The sequence below is a fragment of the Callorhinchus milii genome, unplaced genomic scaffold (genome assembly GCF_018977255.1).
Source record: "Callorhinchus milii isolate IMCB2004 unplaced genomic scaffold, IMCB_Cmil_1.0 Scaffold1, whole genome shotgun sequence".
In the NCBI taxonomy this organism is placed as follows: Eukaryota; Metazoa; Chordata; class Chondrichthyes; order Chimaeriformes; family Callorhinchidae; genus Callorhinchus; species Callorhinchus milii.
Window position 1 is genome coordinate 120,324,555 of NW_024704742.1, and position 20,268 is coordinate 120,344,822.

General features: G+C 38.8%; 1 protein-coding gene across 1 annotated transcript in view; it reads left to right on the forward strand.

The window, feature by feature from the left end:
* The window catches only part of LOC103177792 (A disintegrin and metalloproteinase with thrombospondin motifs 6-like), a 78,764-nt gene that overhangs the window by 45,967 nt on the left and 12,529 nt on the right, over positions 1-20,268 (forward strand). Inside the window, exons 7-8 of the mRNA XM_042331771.1 lie at positions 10,646-10,689; positions 12,748-12,853. Coding sequence (XP_042187705.1) covers positions 10,646-10,689; positions 12,748-12,853 — 150 coding nt within the window. The remainder of the gene's footprint in view (positions 1-10,645; positions 10,690-12,747; positions 12,854-20,268) is intronic.

Below are 20,268 nucleotides of genomic sequence, written 5' to 3' on the forward strand. Positions count from 1 at the left end.
ACCCAGAGTTCTAGTACAGGTGTTAGGTGAGGTGCCATTTAGGTGAACTCCCTAAATAGGGCTGGCTGGTAGGCACTAAGCCATTTTAGTGAGCAGTGACCTTACCCAATTCGCAGTAACCCCTGCTCCCCAGGATGTAAGCCGTGAAAGGCACAGTACATATGTGATTTTGTTGTTGTTGTTTCACTGCGTACTTGATTCCCATAGGGGCCACTTGCACTCTTGACTCTTGGTACTACCATTATAAGATAGGCCTACATCTTTTACAGCTATTTACATAATAAACAAATTTCATGTAATATATCTCATACGCACACATTTGAAATGCCAACATACTTTTGATGTTCTTTGGGCTGTGGAAAACCATATAATATCATAACAACAACAAAATTACATTTGTATAGCGCCTTTCATGTCAGGCAGACGTCCCAACATGATTGATTACAAAGGTACAGATATATGCAAAGATTTTGCTTTCACGGGATATGGTTGTGTGTAAATGTAGTGCTATGCATTGCAGTTTCTGATTTCCAAATGCCTGCTAATACCACATGCTCTCAGTTAGAAAACTCCTTTGCGCTATCCACTTCAATTAGGTAAGCAGGATGGTCCCTCCAGGGAGAGAGTGCGCATTCCATTCCAACAATCTATCTCTGGGATATCCACATGTTGGTGGGATGCATGGAAATCTCAGCTTGGTTTGGATACTCTTAAGCGTGCTGATGGGTTTCCGCATGTCAGACACCCAGCTGACCCCCAAAAACTTGCTGTGATGATACATTAACATCTTCCTTTGTTAACTCACTAACGCCAGGTTTGACCAAGTGTAGATCTGGCTTGGAGAAAAATAGTTCTGGAATTTTGCACTTGTTACTCCTTAATTTTTAAGAGTGTAGAAATTTCAAGACTTAAGGAATCATTTCTTAGTGTGCTCTCCTGATATTTCCTCCCCTGCATTTATGCAAGGCTATATTTTTGCTACCACCGACAGAGAGGAGATTCAGGTCCAATATTGAGATGAAATGGTTTCAGTGTTGCCTTTCTGGGGTTTGTTTCATGTCCAATAAAAGTATCTAAAATGATTTTCCATCTCTGCTCTGAGGGTGGGTTTAATTTGGAGTTTTAAATTGAGCTGGTTATCTATAAATGCTCTTGAATTATTCATTCATGCAACAGCTGGATTCATTTGAATTACATCATGTCATCTGCACAGCACCTCTCAACACTATGTGGGAAAAAGTGGAAACAATGTACTGGACCACACCAAATATTTGGCAGAACCATGGCCTCTTTATTTAAGCTTAATCCAATTTCATGTTTTTCTAACGTCATAACAAAACCAATATATTCAGCAAATAAGATTTGATCATGATAGTTGCTATGCAAATATTAAATTTGTTGAAAATAAATGTTCGCTTTATTTCTGTTGAAAATGATCATGAATGTCTGGATGAGGTCGGATCAGTATAAAGTATTGGAGGACAGAAATGCTAGCGAGTTGAATATTTCTGAATTTCGATTTACGCTCTATGAAGTCCTTCAAACAAGATTCCGAAAATACTTCTTTAGGCTTTTGTGACACATTTGGGACGATTCACTGAAGATCAGTAAATTTACAGACCTTGGCAGGCGTCAACATTTCTGCTGGTCGGTAAATTTATAGATCTTGGCTGTGTGACCTTATAATGGGATTTTCACATATTACCATGCATTGCCAAGGTCCGTAAATTTACCGACCAGTAGAGAGTAAAGCATTCTCGTCTGCCAAGGTCTGTAAATTTACTGACCAGTGGAGAACCACCCCTATTATTCTAACAGTGTAATAAAAACTATTCATTTCAGTAATATAAAACTAGTAAAGAAACCCCTAATGCAAACAAGAAATACTAAGTATAGGCAACTTTAACTCCTAGAATTGTTGCAATAAAATTCCTGCCGATTCAACTTTGGCTTTGGCTTGGGGGTTGCCTGGTTTATTTCAGTTGCAGGTGTAGCACCTTTATAACATGTTGTTAATAGCCACCAACGGGTTATACAATTTTGCTAATGCCATTAACGCTGGCAGAAAGTATTCCCTTTGAAGTGTTGAAGAAGGTAATTCATTGGAGGTATTATCAACTCGTCCCTTAATTTCTAGTGGAAAAGACTCCAGCCACAGTTTCAAATTATATTTTGGGGGGGAAACAGGAGAGTTTAAGAAGAATTCTCTGTCCAGTGATGTTCTAGGGCCCAAGTCTGATTGTAGTGATCCATGGCTCGCATAGATGGACTCTTCGGTTGTTTGCGAATGTAGGCTAATGCGGGTGGTACACTCCATCTAGGGCTACTGTCTTTACATTCTAGTAATTACAATTCTTGTCCAGCTTGGACCACCATACCTGTTAAGCTTCGACTTACAGAATTAAGGCTCCTCAGAAGGATTTTTGAGATATAATAATCCTTGCATTTGATATAGTGCCTTATCACGTCATTGAGACATCTCAAAGCACTTCACAGAATATACTGTAAAGTGTAGTGACCATGTGTTTTGTGGGTGAAACGCAGCAGCCAATTGTGCACAACAGTGTCTCTCAAACAGTTGTGGATTGAGTGACCACATTATTATTATCATATTGTAATATTTAGGTTATTTCCTGCATTGTTTAATGGTCCACGGAATATAATCGTTGAAATCCTTCGAAGATTATTACGTTCATAGAATATTTCATTTTTCTTTGACAAGAAGTGTCTTGAGAGTATATAATGTGTGTGTATTATGTATATATATATATTATATATATGGTGCTTACTTTGCTAAGTTTGAAAGGATGAAGGGCTGAATGATTCCACAGAGATTTTTGCTAGGACCTTTCCAGTCTTAAGTCTCAGCCAACTGAGCTACCTTGGTGAACCACCTCTCCTCTCCCACTTACTGCCTGCGTGGCATTTCTGTACTCTCCATATCATTGCCATGGTAGGGTTTCTAGTGGAAACCCCACAGGGATAATATGTGAAATATTTTAATCTGGTGTGTGGGTACCAGCAGTAATGAAAAACAATGTAAACATTAAGCGTGTGAATTTACTTCTGGCAATATGCCATTATCATCTGTGGAACAGGAGAATATCCAGATTCCAGTGGTCATATCGTCTGCAGAGCTTCTGGATGCTAGGAACTTGAAATTCTACCTTAGAACTACAAAGGCTATTGCATTGCCAGAATCCTGGATTTTCAGCCAAGAAAGGATCCATCACCCAAGAGTTTTCCTATCAACTTATCTAAGGATGAATATCAATATTCAGTATTTCTCTTTTGTGTTTGGCCTTACTCTAATCTTATTTACATCATCTTTGTTTGGATACTCTAAATATCCCAAGCTCTGTAGTCAATGAGCCTGCTTAAATGCTGCGCTGTACTAGGCAGACAACCAACTGCTGTAATGATTCCTGAGGCAAGAATAACTACAGAAATGAGGTGGCCATACAGTAAGTTATCAATAAAATATTAATAATGTATTTTTAATATTTAGATGTATTTCCTCTTCAGTTTATCAATAATTCACTCTTGTTTTGCTATTAATATATAAAGCTTGATGTTGGATAATCAAACTTTTATAGGAACCTGTTCCAGTAATCGCTGCATTTTTTAAATGTTTGCATTTAAGTATAAAAAGATTGTTGAATAAACATAACTTATCACTTCATGAATCTCTGTTGATTAAACATTCAGTGATTTTATGTATGTAGATTCTTATTCAAGTGACTTTATGGGATAGTGTGAGTCTGGCTCAGTTGATAGCAGTCTTGCCTCAATTCAGAAGGTTGTGGATTCAAGCTCTGCGTTGGAACTTTCAACTTTCATCGTCTAGGCTGACATTTTAGTGCAGTACTGGGGAGTTCTGTACAACAACAAAAAATTACACTTATAGAGCGCCTTTCACGTCGGGACGACATCCCAAAACGCTGAGCTGTATTATTGGAGGCGCTGTTTCTCAGATGAGATATTAAATTGAGATCCTGTCTGCCTGTTCAGGTAGATGTTGAAGATCACATGGCACTGTTTGAAAAGAGAATGGAGTTTCTCCTGGTGTCCTGGACAATGGTCCCCCAATTATAGTTGGTCATTGACTTCATAGCTGTTTGTGGGACATTGTTGTATGCGAATGAGCTGCTGTATTCTACAAATACAGTCACCACAATTTACAGTAAAAGCTGTGAAGCACTTTGAGACATCCTCCCGACGTAGAAGTTACTATACCAAATGCAAGTATTATTCATAGAATCATAGAATTATACAGCACAGAAGGAGACCATGCGGCCCATAGTGTCTAAGCCAGCTTTTTGAAAAGAGCTATCCAATTCAATCCCACTCCCCCGCACTCTCCCCATAGCTCTGAAAACTTGTCCTCCCCAAATAATTATCTAATTATTATAATTTTCTGCTGTTCTTTGTTTTCTTTTGAAACGTTATCATCCCATTTAACTTGAAGGTTGTACACTGGATGGTGAGTCTGTAAGGCTCTGGGTTTGAAACCCATGGATCTCCAACATGGGCCTTTACCCCAGCATATCCAGTGAGTTTGGAGGTCTAAAGATGTTCTCAAACCTGCAAACTAAAATACTAATGAGGAGGGAATGTTTCATTTTAAAAGTGAATTAATCCTTTGCTTTTGTCCAATGTAAGGATTTGACAAATGTTACATGTGCTGGATGTGTTTATCTTCCTTTGATGGCAGCTATGTCTTTATGAAATTATATATTACAATGATGCACATGAGTTATTCTTATATTAAGAATGTCCAAAATAAAAGTGCCCTTATTGAGCGAGATCAGTTATTTATTCGGCAGATCACAATAACAAAGGACCCAACTTATAAAGAGAGTGAGTACCCTTCTTCATGAGAAGATGTCTCCTTTTGACAACATCACTGTTTTAAATGTAATCTTTCTGACTTAATCTTCAGTAGTGGCATCTTTCACTCAGATCTGTGGTGTCTACCTGAAGCATGACTTGCCAGTGACTTGGAGGTTAATTTCAGCTTGCATGGAGAAGTGGGAGAAGTGTATGTTACAAAATGTGTCGACAATATAACTGAGTGGAATATCCATGTTGTGAGCTCATAAACCCTGTTGGAGAGGGTTCAGAATTGAAGAAATATAGCTAGAGTCTGCGCTGTATCAGTTTTACACATTCATTTCAACCTCCAAAAAAATGTGTGGGAAGAAAAATTGTGGTGTGTGATGTGATAATTATCACTGAATTAGAGTTTGGCAATATACTGAGCTCCACAGGTGGAAACAACAGTGGTAGTTGGTGGCAGTGGAGAGCTTTGGCCGATTTGGGGCCAAACATATGTGTTAAAGTTGGGGGTGGGTGAGGTGGGGGCGGGCTCACGCCCAAACATTTGTTGTGGACCACAATATTCAGCGATGCGATAGTTAACAGCAGTGATACATACATAACATCCCATTTTTCACCCCTGTAGATTTTATAACACAAAGCAAACATTTTATTTTCGTACTCATGATTTCATCAGCTTATGGCATTCACGCGAGCAGAAACTATTTTACTTGGGATTTCGTGATCGGATTCATACTATACTTTGTTCAACTGGAAACAAATTGTTCATCAGAGCAAAGTCTTTTGAACATGCACCATCAATAACTGCAAATCCACTTCTATAAAGGACACCTCTCTGCTGCTGCATGTCTTTCGGCATCTAACTTCAACTTTATTCTTCACCGTTCATACCCATTGTGGAGGGCAGAGGTTATTTGCTGCTCACCTCCACTTTACTCATAGCCCTTAGTAATAGTAACAATCCTTGAATTTGATAAAGCGCCTTATCACTGTAATGATATCTCATCTCCCGTTACTTTATACGTAGTAGATTATGCATTCCATTTCACTACAGTGGTCTGTGATGTTCCAGATTCTCCCAAGAACATATCTCTTTGAGTGTTCCTTTAGTCAATATCTTAATTTTTTTATTTCCCTGCTCGATGCCCACCATTTATATTGTAAAGTGCTATGAGACATTCTTTCACGTGAAAGACACTTTATAAATGTACTCGGTTGTTAGTTTGGCCGGATTGCAAATCAGTGCTATTCCCTCTCGTTTCCTTGCCTTCTGGCAACCGAAGGTGAGGAAATGCTATGAAATAGGGCTAACAGAGTGTGCATAAAGCAAAGGGAAGGATCCCTATTAAAAAAAGAACTATTTCTCTATTCACTAGAATTATTTGTCAAAGAGGTTCACTTTTCATCCTCTGGGTCAAAACAATTGAGTGAGATATTTGAGAGATGGAGTTGAATTGAGAGATCAATTATTTATTAAATGAATTAATTTAGATCTACTTTGGAATTGGCCAGAGACCACAATAGTCTTTTCCTGTATTCCTATCCAAATTGTTTGGTTCCTGAGCGCTTAGTAAACTTCTCACTAAGAAAGAATTGGGTTGGTTTTTGTAGTCTATTTTGGAACCACATCAGGCTGTACATATTTTGTGTGCGTTTCGTTCACAAAATATATAGTCAATTCACTTTACAGTATATCCTGTAAAGTGCTTTGAGACTTCTCGAAGATGCGATAAGGTACTATATCAAAGGCAAGGATTATTATTTATTATTATGTGAACCAGAATGTTTAGTTTTCAATAGTCCAGATTTTAAAATATCCACTTTGAGAATTTTAAAGTGCTGTGTGACTATTTGATTTGTAGAGTTATCATTTATGATTTTCAAATATAGATATTAAAATTACACGGGTTTAAAGGTATGTCAATGAACTGAAACAGATTTTGCTGCATTATTAACAAAAATAAAATTATAAATTGCAGGATCTGTTGGGTTTGCTCTTCCACCATAATGAATGTAATGTACACAACCTTTAGAAAGATAGTTTGTCATTATTATACTTATAATGCAGTAGTAAACATTTCAACACCTGCCGCCTACAGCTGATCATTGTTTAAAATCAGATGAAAAACACTTAACTTCAATACCCTCAATACACCACCTGGATAAAAAGAGGTACTATCAAAAAGTGCTTTAAGACACTTTTTAGAATTGGAAATGACATGATAGCGAATCCAGACTTCAGTGTTTTTGTAAATTCAAATTGATGGAAAGGTAAGACCCATTTAAAGATAAAGATACCTCTATCAATATAGAGGTTTATATCTCTATAAAGATAAGACCCATTTGGCTATCAGGTTCAGAACTCTTAACAGAGACCAAGAAAAAGGCAGCCCAGTCCTTGAACAGTTGGTCAGAATTAATTTTAAAAACAGACCACTGATATTCTCCTTCAGGCCCCAAACAGTCAGTCTTTGTCCTTTCCAGAGCATCCACCTGCTTACTAGGGTTTCAGGCAGAAAAATAGTCAGTGAGAAGCCAGAAAAAAGGAGCCAACTAACAGACCTGCTTTCACCTGTGTGCCAATGCTGACTGCAGCCAAGTTTCATCCTATTCCCTTTGGCTGATGTTTGTGCAGGATGTTACCTAAGAGCTCTTTAGTAACCATTGAAGAGCAATAAGATTTGATATTCGAGTCATTGCTTGATGTTTGAGCCATTAAAAAAAATTGGTTACTGGCTGTTTGTGGGACATTACTGAGCGCAAATTAGCTGTCGCATTCACTTACAAAACACACTGCACTTTAAATATATTCTGTGAAGCACTTTGGGATGTCCTCTTGCTGTGAAAGGTCCTATACCAAATGTAAGGATCATTCATTATTATTATGATAGTATATCTGGGCTATTTAATATATAATGCACAGTATTTAATAATAGGCTCTTGAAATGTAGTGGGTTTTTCTGCTGCAGTTAGTAGCAACGTCCCAATTTGACTCTTTTGAGTCAAGTCAACAACTATGCACATGCTATTAAATAGGATTGATCAGATACATTCTGATTCCAATAGTTTATCATAGCTACAGCACTCGATGTATCTACCCATTCTTGATCTCTGCCATCTAAGCAAATTCAAGATGGCAGCCTTGTACTAAAACACAAACAATATCTACGAAACTGATTATCCTTAGTACTGTGGTCACAGCATTTGATATGCCTAAATTGCATTGAAAGTACTTATTTTCAGACATATCACTTCTGGTGCATTAACTAAAGTGTTTCTGTCATCACCGCTTTAACACCTGCATGCTTATGTCATGTGGAGATAGTGAACTTTTTCTGTCTTCTGAAAACTGGGATTAGCAATGTCCTAATTGGATCTCTCGTAGGACTTTTTTTGGGGTGTCTGACTCTTGAGGAAACCCATCGCCATGCTTAAGAGCATCCAAATCAGACTTGGGAATTCCATATATGAATGCCACCTACAAGTGGAAATTTTCATCTGAGATGGCTTCAAGATAATGTGCTTAGCCATAGAATACCGCAATCAGGTCAATCCTTTGTGATAGTCTCAGTCATTCAGTTCTTAAGCCAGGCAGGCCTACAGTGTTCCAGGGCAAGGCTGATAACAGACCAGCCAGCCTGACTCATCAGTAGGATGCGGAGAGAGCAGATTAATCACGAGGAGCAGGGAATCTTCACGCTCAGCTCCTTTTAACCAAGCAAGCCAAAGTGGCTGCTAGTGTGGTGTTAGATAACAAGATGCTTGCCAGACAGCTATGCAGCAATCAATGCGGTTTTAACTAGTTAAACTCCAGCAGTAAATCCAACACACACTCTAGGGTCCCCAAGCTTATAACCTTGTGATAGTTTAGGATGCAAGCCTCATTATAAAACTGTATCTCATGAAGTATAAGACAACCTTGTGATAGTTTAGGATGCAAGCCTCATGATAAAACTGTATCTCATGTAGTATAAGACAATATCCAGCTAAAATTACTCTCCCAAATAATGGCTAAATTCTATCTCCCTCTGGCAAAATTATTCCCTCATTTCCTTATTCCCCTATCCCCCCCCCTCCACCCGACTGGTTTCTATGAAAGTGGATTATTTCCATGCTTAGTATTCACCAGGATAGTTTTTTGTAGGTAGTCAAAGTGAACTAGATAAATACCTAAAAAGGAATCAACTTTGGGGGTATGCGGAAAAGATTAGGACTGAAAGGATTGCTCTTAAATGAGCCAGCACATGATGGACTGAATGGTCTTCTGGGCTGTAAATTTCTATGGTTCTATGGAAATGTGTGTTGCACTTAAAAGGACAAATAATACAATAGCAGTTATAACATCATACCAGAAGGGTCAGCGATGCATGAAGACTTTGTAAAGAAAACCTGGGAGATTAAACCTTAATTAATTTTCTTAGGTATGTCAAATGTTAGGGCTAATACTTAATTATGAAACTATTGGTACATGGAAGATACAACTGAAGAAAAAAAGAGAAACCTACCTAGTAAGCAATAACACATAGTGTAACATCTTGGAACATTTTATGAAGATGATGGTGAACACTGTGCAGGGATTGGAGAGGAGCAAGTTAACTGTAGGCTCAGTCGAAGAAATAGGTAGGTTTTCCGGTGGGTTTTGGAGACAGGTAGAGAAGGAGTGAGATGGATGGATAGGGACATAGTGGCTGAAGACTTCGCTAAAATGATGCAGTAGATGGGGTGGGATTGCTGAGTAAGCTTGAGTTTGCCGAGGGGAGGAGTGAGCAGAAGAATGAGGTTGGGGAAAATCAGAAGTGAGTGTGTGACGGGATTTGTAAATGAGGATGGAGAATTTGAAGTTAATCCATTTGGAGATGGGGAACCGTGGAACCTGGCGAGGTGGGATCATTGGACATGAGGTTTTGTGTGAATAAGGTTGAGTTTTGGATGTGCTGAAGCTTGTGGATGATGGAGCTGGGAAAGCTGGCAAGGAGGACATTTGAAAAGTTGAGTGAAAATGATGAAGGTGTGAATGAGGATTTTGGCAGCTGTGGGAATGAGATAGAGATGGATATGGGCATGGGACGAAGATGCAGAAAAGCGGTAAGAAAAATGACAGGAAAGAGAGCCGAGGGTTGAATTAAATGCCAAGGTTTTGCACTGATTCAGTGAATTTGGGAGAAAAGTGAAGCACTTACTTGGTGGTGTGAATATATAAGTCGAAAATCCGGTTTTAAGTTCACACCATCAAGGTTGGTTCATTTACTGATTAGCTGATAATCACCCCGAAAATATCACTCCCACTGTTTTCAGCATTATTAACCTGACATGTGAACGATTGGCCAAAGTTTGATTGGGTAGATTATCTGTCTGTATGATGAATCCGATTGTGCATCGGCTAAACAAGTCATTGATATAAGCTGTAAATACATTAATCTGAGCCTTTTTAAAGCTCAAATCCTCTTCTGTTTCTAAAAGCTTGAGAACTGTTTACCATGGCTGTGTCTCGAGACATACTGCTTCTCTTCACCTCAACATGGCAAACCATTTTCCTTTTACTGAGTTTGTGACTACAAAGATCAAGTTTAAATGTTCTATTTGGCAGGGCTCCTGCTGGCTGTACGCCAGGACCTGTAAGCGTGCTGCTTATGTGGTTTACACTGGAGTGCTGAAAATGCCAAAACTAGCTGGCAACATAGTAGACGGGCTGATCATCGTCTGCAAGTATTAACTATACTACGTTAATGGAACAGCTATATAAAATCAAACACTATTTTATTTGCTACTGAATTCTTCAAAACTTTTTTTTCCCCTCTCTTCTTAGATATGACATCTGCACCTATAAAAACAAGCCTTGTGGAACTCTGGGTAAGTTTTACTGCTGAGGCCCTAATGAATGTTTTCCAGTAGTTGTTATTGACCCATTAACCTTTCACTTTGATGCCAGTCGGTTTTCCTTGACCTGAAAAGATAAAAACAGTTTTTATTATTATTTTTAAATTACCCTTAAGGTTTAAATTAGGTGAAACATTATCCTCCTTCTCTTGCTTCTCAACGATCAGTTATTTATCTTTATGGCAACCAGGCTGCTTCACCAAAAACAGTAAAGTTGATTCCATTTTTTTAATTTAGAGAGCGATGCGAACATCTTTATGACTACTTTATTTTCCAGTAACATACCCAGCATCACCACCATTGCTTTCTTGTGATATGCTCTCGTCCTGTCATGAGACACAACTGCCTTCACCACCTTTTTGGCAGACACGGCACCGTATATATGGTGGACTGTATAGCAGTGTGATTTTTCTGAGGTGCAAAACTAACATAAACTAACGCAGTTACCATGTATTATTTAAAGTAGTGCAGAAGTCAATTATGCACTGTAACTCAATCTGGGGTTCAGATACGGTTGAAAAAACACTTGAGTTTCATTGTCACAGTTTACAATATCATCCGATCCACTCAATTGTGTTCGAACTTTGCAATCCATTGCCACAAAACTAATATTCTGTATTTATTACACGTAATTTGATATACAATTGCAAGTGAGCTTCTGTTTCTACCAGTGCTCACAAACTGCTGATGGATACTTCATGTTGCGTACAGTTCAGTCGTAAGTTTATACACTTGTCATGTACAGAGCACAGTTATCATGTGGTGTCTCTGGTCAAAAAAAGTTGGACACTGTGTTATAATGGGAGTGCAAAAAATGTGGCTGTCGTCCCACTTCCAGTGTGTCAGCTGCCACTGATGTCACTTCATGTGCATGATGAGCCTGCGTGTCAAGTTATGCACAAAAGCATTACTAATGTCACTTCCTGCGCATAGCACACATGCAGGGCCCACATGAAATGACATTGCGGAGCTTCTGTGCTTCCGGTAAAACATAAGTTCACAGTAGACCTGAGCTAGGAGCGAACCCATTCTGAACAAAGGCGTGTTCTAACAGGGTCACACTGTATGTAATGAAGCTAGCACTGCATTGCAGCTTATACCTTTGTTTAAAAGACAAATCATATTCAGATATTGTGTGGGTTAGTTTGCTCCATTTGCTCAACATAGTGAATTTATTGATGTATGTGGACAAAGTGCTATACTTCACTGAATATGATAAATTTGATGAGCTTCTAAATAATTGCAATGCAATTTTATTGCGTAGATAATTTCATGTTTACAATCTAATGTTATTTATGATTGGATTGATTTATAAGTGAACAGAGATAAGTTTGCTAAATTAAACAATTAGAACATTGCCCACGAGTGAATTCGTAATATTGAGCAAATGGAAAAGAATAACCTGGCTATGTGTTCCAATAAAATATTTTTTTAATCATCAACATTTCTTAGGCGTTATTCACTGCAGAGAAAAAATGAATGGCATATGCGTAAATTAAAAGATTCATTTTTGATTTCCTCTAGGTACTTTAGGTATTTTTTTCTTAATCTATTCACACAAGAAAGCTGCTTGCAACAGAATTTTAACAGTTAGGATAACACTTACCTGTTTCAATTACTTGGTATAGTATAAACAACTTACTGTTCAACCCCCAAAAAAAATCTGCCTGACCAACATACCTTTTACTTTTTTGCTGGGTAAGAATAGTTGAAAAATAGAAATGTTGTTTTTAATTCCCTCTTTGGGCTCAAGTTTCAGGTGGTCCCAAGTTACCAGAAGTAAATTTATAAATCTAACCCCTAGTCTAGACGTTTTCCAGCGCTGGCTGGAGCTCAAAAAAAATTAATGTCTGGCCTGTAAAGTGCAATTCCCTCCAGTGAATTTGCAAATAACTATAAACTTAACCTTGTGCCAATTATTCCTTCTGTGTACGAAGGCTATATAAAAAAGAATCTAAGCATTTACAACACGAGTATTTAAGACTGAAACACCTTGGCTTGACCCTCTGTGTGTCCTCTCTGTTTATTCAGGCTTGGCCTCTGTGGCTGGAATGTGCGAGCCCGAGCGAAGCTGCAGCATCAATGAAGACATTGGCTTGGGTTCAGCATTCACAATTGCACATGAGATTGGTCACAAGTGAGTGAATTAAAAGTAATTCCAAATTTTAAAATGAATTCTTGGATGCCTCTGCCAAATCAGCCTTTAGCAACTTCATGCAAGATTGGTTAATGAGTCTTAACTACAAATGTTAAGTCAAATGTTACAAAAGTGCACTCTTCCCCAGTTGTGCCTCGCGTTGCCGTGAAAACAGTGTTTATGAACTTTCTTCCAGAATTTTATTTTAGAAAATGACAGTTGAATTTTTTTTTGAGGTATTTCTTTGTCATCTGAAGTTCCCTCCACTCTTCCCCACCTTTTTCCCAGTGCACTGGCCTACTGTGAAATCCCTTCTGGGACACTGATGCTAGGAGGCGCACAAGAGTGCTTCAAAAATGAATCCCCCAAAGATTTTCCCTATCTCCTTGTAGAAAGCACTTAACTTTTGCTCGGGATTTTCCTGCGCCAACATACCTATAATTGGTAACTCCTCAGTATCACGACCACAAATATGAATGCATAATAAATGTGGCAATAGACAGGATTGCAAGATTATTGCTTTACAACACCAGTAAACATCACAATGTTTTGTAAACAGTTTGTTTACATTTACCAGTCGGTCAGGCTGGTTCCAGAGTAAACAAAAAGGATTCAGACACTCCCAATGGGGTATGCACTGCCGTTGCAATGCAAAGCGTATAAATGAGACTCCTTTTGGCATTATCGCTTGGTATTTGTTTGTGTTGCAATGGTGATTCTCGGGGAAGTTAAGGAGGTAAAGGTAGTAAGACCACTTCATATTTTAGATATCTTGGCAGCAATGTTATGGCAATTGTAGAATGAAAGTTTGATCTTCCCTCCCTGCTGATTTCTTGATCCTCTGCCTTGTTGCTGTGAGACATTGTGAGACAAATGTGCGAATACTTGTCCCAATTTAATTTTGAAAAGGAATATTTATTATTGTCATTTGTTTGGTATTTCTAAGTAGGGAATGATGATTTTTTTGAAGAAACTATTTTAATCATTTCTAGTTTGTTTTTATTAGCCTGGATAGATAATTTGGTTTTGTTATTTCATGCCTAGTAAAAAGCTGTGTGTGTTGTGTGGGTGTGTGCACATGTGTGTATATATATGTGTGTCTATGAAAGAGATGTTGCATTCATTTGATATCTGATATTTGAAGTCATCTTTTACGTGGACATACTTATGTGCAGCAGAAAAGGCATTTAAATATAATGTCTGCTCCCAATAAGTTTGAAAACAGTGAAATGTATGTATATAATACAGATCAATATCTGTCCACATGATTCGTCAAACAAGGGCAACTTTGTTTTAATGATTAATGCATTCACTTACCATGGAACCTTTCACCTCGAGTCTGAAACAGAACTGTGATTAATCTTGTGGTGTTTTAATCTTCACAGATGTGTAATGTTTATCATATGAGATGTGTGGCAATGACAACCTAATTTATTAGAATAATCAACTTCACCCGTAATAGTTCCTTTTATCCAAATCTAAACCAGATCATTTTACTATTCGTACACCAGCAGTGTTGAAATAAAGAGGGATTTCAGCCATCACAAAATCAATCTTAATGAATGTGTTTTCAATGTACCAGTCAACTTTAAAAAATTTATTATCATACAAACTTTCATTCCATTGAATTGCACTGCACACCCTTTATCATGAATAAATTTGTCTCCGGCTCCAACCATATTGTGGGGCAAATAACTTTTCATTTGAACGCATGAAAATCAGGAGAAAGTCTCAACAGAGGAAGGTGGAGGAAAAATAAGGAATAGTTTACATTGCAGGAATATTTTCCTTTACGAAACAGTAGGGAAAGTAAGCCCCTGCCCCAGGAACCTATTATTTCCTTAATGATACCTTCTGTGTATACTCATAGAGCAGGTTTAAAGCTCAGAAACTGCTCAGGCCTTTTTTTAAAAGTCTCAAGATACAAATGCTTCCCTCAGCCTAACTTATGTTGCGTTTATGCTGCACGATTGGCAGCAAGACACAGTGAGTTTGGCAGCAATTCTTTGCAGAACGTGCAGTTTAAGCAGAGTTTCAGACAGCACGAATTGGACTGCAGCTGGGATTTTGAAACTATTTGACGGAGGTGGTTTCAGGAGCAGAGCGAAACTAACCCATCTAGTACCAATGCGGTGGGTGTGAATTCCACTGAACTCACTGCCCCCTTTTGAAGCTTTGAATGGGGACATTTTTAACGTTTTTTTTAAAACTTCAAGCCATGAATCTGTGATGAAAATGACACAGAGGCTTTGTTTCTTGGCTGTTGTTCCTCCCCAAAGAAAAAAAACATTTTTCCAAACACTGCCTTTTTAAAATCTCTTTTTGAAAATATTAATGTTGAAATGCCTTTTTCAGAGCACGGTTTGTAGTGCAGCACGATCAGTATGAAGGTTAAACATTGTTAAGAATTCACAAGGAGGCAGACTAGGGGGGCAGATTCTACTCATGTGAAAACATTCTTACAACCACAAAAAAATCACATTCATATCGTGCCCTTCAAGTCGGAAGGAAGTTCCAAGGTGCTGGACAGTTAAGGGTTTGCACCCGAGCTGGGGGAGGAATCAAGAAGGTTGAAGAGGGAAGGTGGGAGGCTGGCCAAAGCACGATCAAAGAGGAAAGTCATGAGATGGGTCTTGAAGGAGGCAAGAGAGGGGGCGAGCCGGAGGGATTCCAAGATAGAGTTCTAGAGGGTGGGGGCAGAGAAGCTAAAGGCCCGATCACCAATGGTGGGTACATTATCACAATTGTACTTCCGAAGGCTGCACTAATCGGATATGCCCTGCTAGCTGCCTTTGCACAGTGTGTCAGCTTGGCTCAGTGGTAGCACTCGCCTCTGAGTCAGAAGATTGTGAGTTCAAGCCCCACGTGGGACTTGGAATCACATAGTCCAAGTTGACACTCCAATGCGGTGCTGATCATGGCTTTTTGTAGAACATACTGGCAAGGCTTTTGCTTGGTTATCAGGAGCTGAGTACGAAGAATCCCTGCTCGCACTCGACTACTCCCATGTCCTGCTGATGGGCCAGGCTGGCTGGTCTGTCAGTAAGCGCTCTGAGACGCTACCCTGCGTGGAGGGCAGTTGTTGTGATGTGTTGTTGATTTGCTTGGTAAAGAACCAAACTACAGAGACTGCCACAGAGGGTTGGCTCAATTCCGACATTCCATTACCAAGCACATCACCTTGGAGCCAGCTCAGCTCCAAAGGGACCTTGCTTGCCTCTGCCCAAGGAGGATGGAGCCTCATGTGATATGCCCTGCTGGTTGCCACTGAGTGGTCCAGCGATGAACTGGTTTTCACACTAATTAAGGACATTTAACAAACTAATTTTGGTTGTGTGCAATTGGCTGCCACGTTTCGCCCACACAATACACAGTCAATTCACTTTGCAATATATTTCATGAAGGGCATTGAGACAACTCAATGACATGATGAGTCACTAAATCAAATGCAAGGATTATTATTATTATTAATTCAAGGTTTAAGTGGTCCGAAGATGGTAAACTAGCAGTGAAGCTGTGAGTTTGCTATGCCAGATTCAGAACATACATGTCTGACAAGAACTGCAGATAGTTCCTATGGAGACATTACTAAAACATCAAGAGAACCTTCTTGGTTTTCGGAGGAAATCCACCTCCTATATTGAGGAGACTTGAAATTTTAAGGGAATTAACCTTCCGAATCAGCATAAGAAAAACAAATGTATTTTTATAGTACCTTATCAGATCAAATTGGGTCAAAATGCTTCAGAAGAAATTACTGTCAAGTGTAGTGACTGTTTTTTGTAGGGAAGTTCGGCAGCTACTTTAACAGTCATGAAGTGAATGAAACCAAAGGAAGCATGCCATCTTTAATGTTTGCCTAAAGAACAGGCAGATAAGAGCTGGTTTAGAAATTCATCTGAAGGATGGCAAATCAGTCAATGCAACTCACTCCCAACACTACACTAGAGTATCTTCACTAGTCCATGCAGTTCCTGAGACTGGAAACGCACTCCAGGAGGTTCTGAAGAAACTCGATGACTTGAACAGAAGTGCAAAGGTGCAGCATTGTTAGCGTTGTACAGGAGGACCTCATCACATATATGCTCAATATGGGAAGTTGTTCTTGTCAATGTAGTCTGCCAGCAAGCTGTAATAACACATAAATGTCATCAAAGATTACTTGTGAATAGCAAGAAAAATGCTAATCGTATAGCAGATTAAGCTGATATTGATGGTAGAGTTAATGCACTGCAGTAATAATTTTTCAAGTGGTCAAATCACCCTGTCTGAATTTTCACTGTGGGTACATTCCAAGGCTGAACTGGCATTCGGACAAATTGGGAGTAGGGCATTATCTGGCAGAGCAGTAGTGCTGAAAGAGTTGACATTCCCCGAGGAGGCAATTATAGAATTATTATTTGGACAGGAGAATGTTGAAGACAGAGGGAATGGAATTGATGGGACAGAGGATAGCGCTACTATTAGGTACCCTCACAGAATAGGAGTCAAGGAAAACTTCCAGGCCCTGGACATTACATTATTATGATGCATTATCTATCCAATATATCTGCTACCATCTGCACATTCAAATTGTTTTCCACTAGGGTAAGGATTGCTCTTGAGAGCCGGCACAGACACTGTGGCCGAATGGCTTTGTTCTGTGCTGTAAATCTCTGTAGTTGTATGGTAGTTAACTATGCTTTGCAGTAAAATCCTGTATTTTTAAGTGTTTTGATAACATGATAAGGTGCAATATCAAATGCAATGATTATTTTTATAATATTTTTAGGCCATCCAATTATTCCTTTAAGCAAAATAGTCTTTATTAAAAATATGACCAGTAACATAACTTCAAAAGCACATAGTGAGAATGTACCATTTGCCCTTCAACCTGATTCCTCCACAAACTATACCCAATCTGCCCTATCATGGTCTCTGCCCAATTTATTTTATTTCCTGAGATAAAATTGGTTAAGATTGAATAATGCAGGTTATAAGGATAGGTAGTGAACTGAATTAAACTTTCTAATCTTATTCCCTGTGTTATTCAACCATAATCAATTTGCTTTCCAAATATGACACAAAAGTAGAAGCAGAGGAACATGAGAACGGCATTAGAGCAATGACCTATAAACTGCTAGCACCATATAAATGTGCAGTACAGAAGAAGGCCACTCAGCTTGTTGAGCCTCTTCAGACAATTTGTTAGATTATAGCAAGTATTTTAATCCCATCTCCCCGCCTTTTATTCCTAAATACCTTGAATACTCAAGTATGCGCCTATCTCTTAAACAATACAATTGATTCTGCAACTACAGTCTTTTGAGAGATGCAAACTACATTTTCACAGTCTTCTGTGTGAAGAATCACTTTCTGATCTAAATAGATTTAGGCCATTTACATTTTGTTTCCTAGCCGATAAAATGTGCAAATTTGAAACCTGCTTGAGATCAGGGAGACCTGAAACGAACAAAGGAAAAGAAGAATCATAATTTAGAGTAAAGATTATTCTGACGAGGGCTGTAGAAGTGTGATATCCACAGCTTTTATTATTACTGCCGGCCTATGTCATGTGCAGTTTGGAAACTATTAGTGCATAAAAACCAAGTACCATCACTCTCTGGCAATGAAATAATTTTGTGCAACACCATTTTCATGACCACTGCTCTTTATCCTCTTTCCTCAGTTCAGCTTCTTTTAGAAACCTTAAGAGATTCCTTCTGTGGAAAAATAACTTCACACACCACATTAAATGTGTTATACATAAAAGACACATATTTACTACTCTGTATGGAGAACCATTCCACTGAGGTGCCTCACATGTGAAGCACTTTGAGACAACCGCCTTACATGCAAATGTTGCTGTATCAACGCAAGTTATTATGACATACTTCTGGCTGTCGGATCGACATAGGCTCAACTCCCTGATATGTCACTAATTTTGTTCACTTTAATTCTGTACGTTTTTCCCACAATATTCTCTTCTGGTCAGAGGATACCGTCACCCCGCAGATGTCTCAAGACTCTTTAGTTGACTCAGCCGGAGGAGGTGTTCTTAACTGTTTGGAAATGGTCCCAACCATATTTTGCAGTTTTCCAGCCCCCCTGTCATGCCACTCCTTAGTTGAATCACCAGGAAGAGGCTAGAGTGTTCTGCCAGTTTTCCCTTCCTCTCCCACATGTTCCACATGAAAGCTGTTTCCCACGGACCAGTGGATATTTAGACCAGACAGAGGCCAAGACTTTGCCTGACACTCAACTCATCTTTTTCTTTCAGTTGTTGCAGTGACTTGCTGTGGATTTCCAGCATAACTGTCTCCATTTCAGATTTGTGGAATCCACCATCTTTTATTATTTCAGTGTTCACAGTCCAGGGTAACACTTCAATGCAGGACTGGAGGAGTGTTGCATTGATGGAGACTCTGTCTTGCAGATGAGGTGTTAAACAAAGGTTCCATCTGTCATTGTTTCAGGTGGATGTTAAAGATCCCAAGACACTATTGGAAAGAGGAAGGAGATTCTCCTGGTGTCTTAGCTAACAATCATTCAGGAAAAAAATGGTCATTCACTTCACTGTTTGTGAAAATTTGCAAAGTGATTGCCACTTTTGTTATTAAGCATAGTCACTATTTGTAGCAGTATTACTGGGATATTATAGGTGCTATAAAATACCGGTTCATCCTCAACTTCTTGCTGTGTTGATTAGCCTCTTTAATTATGTAGCTCAGTAGACTTCTGGTTAGAAATTGAGGGAACAGGGATAAGATTATAAAGATACTTGCAGATGGAGGGAGATTATATATCGAACATGATGGTTTCTGAGCTGCTGTTACCTTAGAGTGTCCTGCAAAGGAATGCAACTAGTCAATGTAGGATGCAAGGTTTGAAAGGTTGAATTATCTTGAATTATCTTTAGGAAGCAGAGCGAATGTTTCCGCAAGAGACAATTCAGGGTGGGCAGTTTCTAGGATAAAGCAGGTTACTTTACCTCGAACTTAAGAAGGAATGAGTTTGATAGACAGAATGGCATTTTTCATTCCGTGCTTTCTTATGTTCTAACATTATGTCCAGGACAGGCAGGATTATGCCTATAAGAGGTCTGAGGAAAGAATGCCATTTGAGAAAATGATTTAAAATCATGCTCCTGTTTGAAGATCCAATGCTCCAGTGTTATAGTTACTGGCCCTACCAAGCCACATCAAAGTGCTCCTGTTCTCAGTAGCTTGAGACAACCTTATCATTATGATCTTGAGTTCTTTGTCACTGCAGAATAAAAACTCAGCCCATGTTTTCACTTTCTTTTACTTAAATTGCCCATGACTTAGATTAATCTTCATGATTTTATGACTGGAATGAAAGGAACCCTGTGTCCAATGGTAAATAAAAAGGGTAGCAGCAAGAGAAGGAAGGAAAGAGAGTTTAAATGTAGAGAT